The 7,167-nt window shown below is 47.0% G+C and overlaps 1 protein-coding gene across 2 annotated transcripts in view; it reads left to right on the plus strand.

Moving 5' to 3' along the window:
- Positions 1 to 296: 296 nt before the first annotated feature.
- sh2b1 (SH2B adaptor protein 1) overlaps positions 297 to 7,167 on the plus strand; it is an 11,520-nt gene continuing 4,649 nt past the window's right edge. For both annotated transcript variants that reach the window (XM_022768638.1, XM_022768639.1), the window contains exons 1-7: positions 297 to 455; positions 1,904 to 3,998; positions 4,439 to 4,540; positions 5,207 to 5,298; positions 5,386 to 5,468; positions 5,899 to 6,054; positions 6,228 to 6,439. In XM_022768638.1, coding sequence (XP_022624359.1) covers positions 2,271 to 3,998; positions 4,439 to 4,540; positions 5,207 to 5,298; positions 5,386 to 5,468; positions 5,899 to 6,054; positions 6,228 to 6,439 — 2,373 coding nt within the window. In that variant the 5' untranslated portion in view covers positions 297 to 455; positions 1,904 to 2,270. The remainder of the gene's footprint in view (positions 456 to 1,903; positions 3,999 to 4,438; positions 4,541 to 5,206; positions 5,299 to 5,385; positions 5,469 to 5,898; positions 6,055 to 6,227; positions 6,440 to 7,167) is intronic.

Here is a 7,167-nt window from a genome sequence, read left to right on the forward strand (position 1 = left end):
ACAGGTTGACTGAGCTGACACCCCCTCAGGATGGAGGGGTGTGATGGACCAGTACTGGTTTAGTTTGTTAGTTTGTTAGTTTGTTTGTTTGTTTGTTTGTTTGTTTGTTTGTTTGTTTGTTTGTGAGGAGGGGTGGAAGTACGACTCCTCTCCTTCCCCACCATTCGCCATCGGTCGGTCGGTGTTGGCGGTCACGACTCGCTCATCAAAAATCCAGCGGTTTTTAACGGCAGCTGTGAGGACCCACCGACCAACGCTGCACTCGCCGACCTCCCAACTATCGCGAGAAACGGGCCAGTGCGAGAAGAACGGGGTCCAGGCAAGGCATAGCAATATTCATATTTAGCAACAACAACAACCTTTACGAAAATGATTATTCCGTGATGAAAGAGTGGTGAAATGTGTGGCAGCTTTACCCAAAGACACGGATGAAAGCACTGGACTGTGATATACAGGTACAGAAAACACAGAACATGGTGCTTAAGCAATATTGATAGCTAGCTAGCTGGTTTATTAATAGCAAGCTAAGTGGCTAACGGTTAGCCTAGCTCGCTAAGAATCTTTGGCGTTAGCTGCTGTCGGATGATTCAATATGTGGTCATCTCAGCCACAGGTTACAACAGACACCACAAAATAAGATGTATCAGATCAACAGTGCTAAATAAAGATGATGATGAATGGCAGCTCGTTAGCAAGTGGACGTCAGGTAGCTATTGTTAGCTCGCTAACGTTACACGTCTTTAAAGAAAGCTGAATGAGCAAGACTCACATTGCTAGTTCATGTTAGCAAGCTAAAGAGTGAGGCCAGTTTATCTAACGTTTATCTGACTCTAACCTCTGATTTAAGGTGCATTAGTTGTAGTTTGACACCATTAATCTCCTGGGAAGTGGTGGAGGAAGTATGCAGGTTATTTACCTAAGTAAATGTACTAATACCACACTGCAGAAATACTGCATTACAAGTAAAAGTCCTGCATTTACAGGGTTATTGAAATATGTAGTGGTAGAAGAATTGGTAGAATTTTAAGCTTTGCACTGTTGCTTAGACAAAACAAACACTGCTTCAGTTCAGTATTTTCAGATTTTTTATAAACCAAACAATCAGTCAGTTTGTTGAGAAAATAATCAGTAGATTAATTCATAATGAAATGAATCAGTAGTAATTTCTCTTACCTTCTGTTGGCAGTAATGTTATCAAATGTCAAGATGTTAAACTAATCTATAAATGAAAGGGGTTGTTGTGACAGTGGATTGTGTTGTTGTGTTATATGCTACTGGGGAGCACTGAAAAGTTGCAATAAATAACTCTAAGTCACATCGTTCTTACAAGGTTTACGTCATACTTTCAAACTTAGGACGTTATTTTCATAAAACAGGTATTACATTTCATTCTATGTGGTATTAAAAAGGTATTATAAAGTCTTAAATTTAACTTTGGGAACCTGCAGAAACCCTGACACGTATATAAGTAAAAGTTCTGTATTAAAAACCTCAAAAACTGAGCTTAAGTAAAAGTATTGTATTTAATTAAACTCTATGGAGCTTCATATTATACTTTTGTGTATGAGATTATTGGAATATTAATACAGATTTTTTATTACTGATGCATAAACTTGTGAGAACTATTTTAATGTATTGTGGCTTCTGGTGGATTTGAAGCTCATTGGAACTACTTTATATCTATAATAATAATAATGCCTGGTATTTTAGAAACTGATCATATTATTTGTTCTACTCACAAGCTCTCGTAGTGTGTGTGTGTGTGTGTGTGTGTGTGTGTGTGTGTGTGTGTGTGTGTGTGTGTGTGTGTTAGATCTTATCTTTGTGGTTCAACCAGAGACGTTATGGTGATATACACTATCACCTCTCACTAAAACTGAAGTAAAAGTTTGTGTTTTTACAGGATGTGGCCGCGCTCCTCTGGATCTATGACAGACGATGAAGAAGGGGCAGACCTTGTGAATCCTCCTCTTACCTCCATTTACTGGCTGAATCCCATATTTTCCCGTTGAAACGCTGAAGTGTTGAATTGCTCAAAATAATGTAGCAAGCGGCTCAGCCTTTATTTGAGCTCTTTGAAACCCCATGGGTTTGGTGCATTGTCTCTTCAGCTTGTCATTTTGGATGGGGTTGAGCGCCACACTTCAGTTCACACTCATTTGTAAATTATTAGACCAATGTGCTGTGTTTGCCCCCTGTCAGTTACCCCAGCTGTGCAATCACTTCAGCTTTCTGTTGTATGTTTGAAGTGATTTGATCCTTTCAGGAGGATGAACGGCTCTCTTTTAACCCCGCCCAGCCCGAGGGCGGCAAACTCCTCCCCTTTACCTCCCTCACCCTCCCCATCTCCGTCTCCACCGTCCCCGTCTTTGCTCCCCCTGTCCCCCCGGCCGCCTCCTCTCCCGCCTCTGGTGAGCCCTCCACCCCAGGCTCACCCGTCCTCCCTCTCAGACACCCCCACGCCCTCCCCTTCACCTTGCCTGAGCTGGACCGAATTCTGTGAGCTCCACGCCCGCGTTGCGGCCGGCGACTTTGCACGCCACTTTCGGGCTTTCCTCCAGGAAAACCCCCACTACTCACCAGATTCAGCAGCTGCCTTCTGCCGGCGCTTCACCGACCGATTCGTTCGTCACTTCCAGAGTGAGCTGGAGGGGGCGCTCCCGCCGAGCTGTGCTTCTGGCAGGGACGAAATGGTGAGCTGGGCTCCCCAGTCAGATGTTACTTCCCTTGAAGAGGAGGCGGTGTCACCCCTGTCAGCAACCGGGGGAGCCGTTCTCCCGTGTCCCCCGACTAACATGACACGGACTTTATCCAAGCCTGCACCGACACGGCTGGTGCTGGAGAACCGCAGCGGGGACAGGTTTCAAGATTCGTACGCCCACGGCCACGTCCTGCCGCCATCGTCCTCATCGTCATGCTGCTCCTCAGTGGGAGGGAACAACGGGAGGCGTGAAGAGAGAGGAGCCATGGTTGCCCCTGGGAACGGGGAGACACCGGTCGAGGAAGAGGAGGACAGCTGGCTCGGGGTGTCGTCTGTTGGGGAGGATGTTGAGCCAGAAGAGCGGGAAGCAGAGTCCACAGAGGTGGACGGTGCTGACCCCTCCCACACTCCTCAGATTCCACCTTCCTCATCCTCCGTCACTCCTCCGCCCGACTCCAAAGGTAACAGCACGCCCAACTCCTCCAAAAACAAACTGAAGAAGCGCTTCTCGCTGCGGAGTGTGGGGCGCAGTGTGCGGGGGAGCGTCCGGGGGATCCTGCACTGGAGAAGCTCCTCCAGTGACTCGGCCCAGAGCCAGCTGCCCTCCAGCTACAGCTACACCATGGGTGTGCAGGACGCTAGTTTGGGTTCAACCTCCAAGAGGAACTCTGGTACACAGCCTCCCACCCCCACCTCCTCCATGCCTGTCTCTCTGTCCATGCCCCTGTCCCTCCCCCACTCCTCCTCCTCCTCTCTGCCTCCCTCGTCTTCTAGCAGCGCCACCTCTCTGTCTCTGTCGGAGGCCGCCCGGGATCGCCGGCGGAGCAACGGCGAAGGAGGCGAGAAGGAGAAGTGGAGTCATCGCCTGGAGAAGCTCAGACTGTCACGATCCCCTCCCCCTGTCCTCACCCCCTCCGCCGCCGGCTCTCACTCCACCTCCTCCACGCTGCCTCCGAGCAGCGCTGCCGCGGCTGCCATGGGACCTCCAAGGAAGGTGGGCAGGCTGGTGAGGGAGGGGGGCGTGAGCGTCAGCTCATCCAACGACGAGTTAAGCGGCAGCCACGGCTTCTCCGGCTTCTCGTTCGGTCTGCTGCACCACGGCGCGGACAACAACAACGCCGCCTCAGCTTCATCTGCGACGGCTCAGGCTGGTCCGGTGCAGCCTCTGGCCAGCGGAGGGAACGTGCCCTGGAGAGGAGGTCGCTGGCATAAGTGTCGTCTGGTCCTCAGAGAGCGGGACAGAGAGGGTGGCGAGCGGGGAGAGGAGTACTACCTGGAATTCTTCATTCCACCCAAGGTAAGTGTTTCCCTCCCGTGAAACGACAGAACACGTTGACAGATGTTTCAGTTGGTAGATTTGTTCTAGCGCTTGTAAAAGAGGAGATTAAATCAACTGTATTGATCCCACACAGGGAAGAAGAAGCGTCAGCAGCAGCAGAAATACAAGAAGAACAGATGCACAGTTTCAATAAGTAACATTAAAAGTTTAAAGCTAGAAAACTAAAGATACAAAATGAGGCATAAAACTAAATAAAGGTAAAAGCAGCTGGACTGGATCTCTCTACTGAAACTGAAGTCTAAAAACAACAGGTTGTGTTTTTATGTGCAGGGCTGTTTCTTGGAGCAGTGAACGCTCAGAGCTCATCGCCTCCTTATTGTTTTTTTGTATTGATCGCTAAGTGTTAAACTATAAAGGAGAAACACCAGTTATTGATTTTGCCCGGTTTGTCTCCTCAGTCGTCGAAGCCCCGGCTGACTGTCCCCTGCTGCTCAATCGTGGATGTGAGGAGCACCACGGCGCTGGAGGTCCCCGACAAGGAGAACACCTTTCTGCTGCAGGTAATCGCTCCTTCGGCTGAGTGGAGGGTAATCCACATCGGCCGCGTTTAGTTTTTCTTTTTTTGGGACAAAAGAGAGGAAGACATGAAATTATAAAAGTGGAGTTGAACCGCGGACATTGCAGTTCCGTGGCGTGTTACTGTGACCTCTCGGCTACAGACTCTTAGAGACTTAACATATTTTTACACTCTTCATTTGTGCCTGTTTGTTATTTCTCTGCCACCTCCACAGACAACATGTCAACTCATTAACCAAACCTTTAGTCAGTCTGGTCGTGCAGAGCTTCAGCGCGCAGATGAACAACACGAACAAAGCCTGAAATAAAATCAGTGCGGTTTTCTTCCTGCTCATGGAGCCACTGTAAAACTATTTTTGTCCAGTAAATATTTGATGTTCCTCAGCCCGGTGAAGACGGGACAGCTGCGTCTGAGGACCGATGTACAAACGGACACTCAGTCCTCAGTTTATTAGGAACACCTAGCTAAAACTAATACAACACTCGTGTCCAACTTTAGGGAATAACCTGAAAATACAAGTAAAAAGAAGATTCTGACGTTTGACAGTGAGTCAGTGAAGATGAACCAGCTGGTCACATAACTGTCCACTGTCCAATCTAAAGCTTTATCCCTGAAGTTTTACTTCTTTTCTGCCCCCCCCCCCCCCCAGCTCGACGGCTCGGCGCAGTATGTGATCGAGACACGAGACGCTGTTCAGATGAGAGCCTGGCTGAGTGACATCAGGAACGGCATCTGTCTCAGGTAAAAGCTGCTGTACCTTTTGTTGATGACTAATAGGATTTCCAACAGGTGTGTGTCTGGGTTTTAACTGCCCCCCCCTCCCCACAGTGAACAGGAAGATGCTGAAGGTGTGTGTGGGGGCCCGTTAGACATCAGTGGAACTCCTGAGATCGTTGACCGTCTTTCACAAGGTGTGAAAAGTGACACAAGTGTAAAAGTCGACACACATTCTCCATTTATCTCTGAAACATAAAATGCAGCATAATGTGTAATTAACAACAGGATAATTGATAACAGGATAATTAACAACAGGATAATTGATAACAGGATAATTAATAACAGGATAATTAACAACAGGATAATTGATAACAGGATAATTAATAACAGGATAATTAATGATATGTTTGTTTTTGGAGTCATGGTCTAAAAGTTGTGATAAAGCCGCTGTAGGCTACGAACAAACAGCTGGAGTCACGTCCTGGTGTTTTATTCTCATGTCCTGCAAATTTCCTGGCAATCTGTCCGTCCACTAGACCAGTTCCTGATCTATTGATTATTAATAAATACACTGACATGTTAGTATAAGTAACCGTGTGGGATCTTCTGCTGTCCCTGTGTCAGTGTGTTACGGAGGCATCGGAGGCTCCTCACCTCTGATGGATCCTCTCCCGCCGGAGCTGCCGCCTCGTGCTCCTCTCGACGAACCAGACGGCCGGATTCTCGGGGGAGGCGGAGCTAGTCTGGGCACACCTTTCGCCGAGACGCCAGATGCCACAGGTGAATACCATGCAGTACAAACTGTTGCACCAAAACTGTGGTCTTCTTCCCATGTTGTAGGGAATTAAAGGGCTTGTTGGTGGTTATTTCGCAGTATCGTTGCTCAGGATTGATCTTTAGAATCTGGAAAGCGTTAGTTTTCTACGTGTCATATTTACCCCTCACTCTTGTAGGGTCCTTCCTGTTCTCTGAGGTGACGTCTGCCGAGACGGTGGAGCACCCCCTCAGCGAGTGTCAGTGGTTTCACGGCACCCTGTCCCGCCTCAAAGCTGCTCAGCTGGTGCTGGCCGGAGGCCCGGCGAGCCACGGCGTCTTTCTGGTTCGCCAGAGCGAGACGCGGCGCGGAGAATATGTCCTCACCTTTAACTTCCAGGGCAAAGCCAAGGTGAGTCTGGGACTGGGAGAACGTCGGGGTAAAGACAGAACTAGACCCAAGTTGTAATGAAGTGTAATATCTATTTCAAGAGTTGAAAAGCTAAAGTTTAGTTTCTGTTGAACCAGGTCTGTAACATATTTAAAGCTGCATCTCATGATTATTTAGCAGGTAGTTTTCTCAATAAATCGATCGATTATTTGATCTTCAAAATGCCAGAAAATAGTGAAAAGGTCTTAAAAGGTCGTTGACCAACAGTCCAGGAAAACGTCTTTGTACTAAAATGTAAAACAGAGTGAATCTTTATGTTTGAGAAGCTGCAACCAGCGAATCTTTGCTTCAAATATTAGTGAACCAAAACTTCTCTATAGAGACTAATCCATTAATTGGCTAATTATTTGAGCTCTGGGTATATTACTGATTGGAGTTGCAGAGTAGAAGCTTTGTTTCAGGAATTTTAACTTTACATCCGTCCAACATTTTCTCACATGACTTCAGAACAAAATATGAAGCATCAGATTCAGACTGATACTGAATTTAAAAAGAGAGAGTGAGAAGCAAAAAACCCTCCACAATGTTGAAACATCACAAAATTATAAAAATACAAAATGAACATAAAAATGAGGAGGAACTAATAGATTGAAAATATATATAATGAAATTAACATCAGTAATAACATTAAAATCAAAATAAGAGCAGTTTAGTTTTAACTCCATGAGCAACAGTAATAACACAATATG

Source organism: Seriola dumerili, unplaced genomic scaffold (assembly GCF_002260705.1).
Source record: "Seriola dumerili isolate Sdu_G_001 unplaced genomic scaffold, Sdu_1.0 BDQW01001787.1, whole genome shotgun sequence".
NCBI lineage: Eukaryota > Metazoa > Chordata > Actinopteri > Carangiformes > Carangidae > Seriola > Seriola dumerili.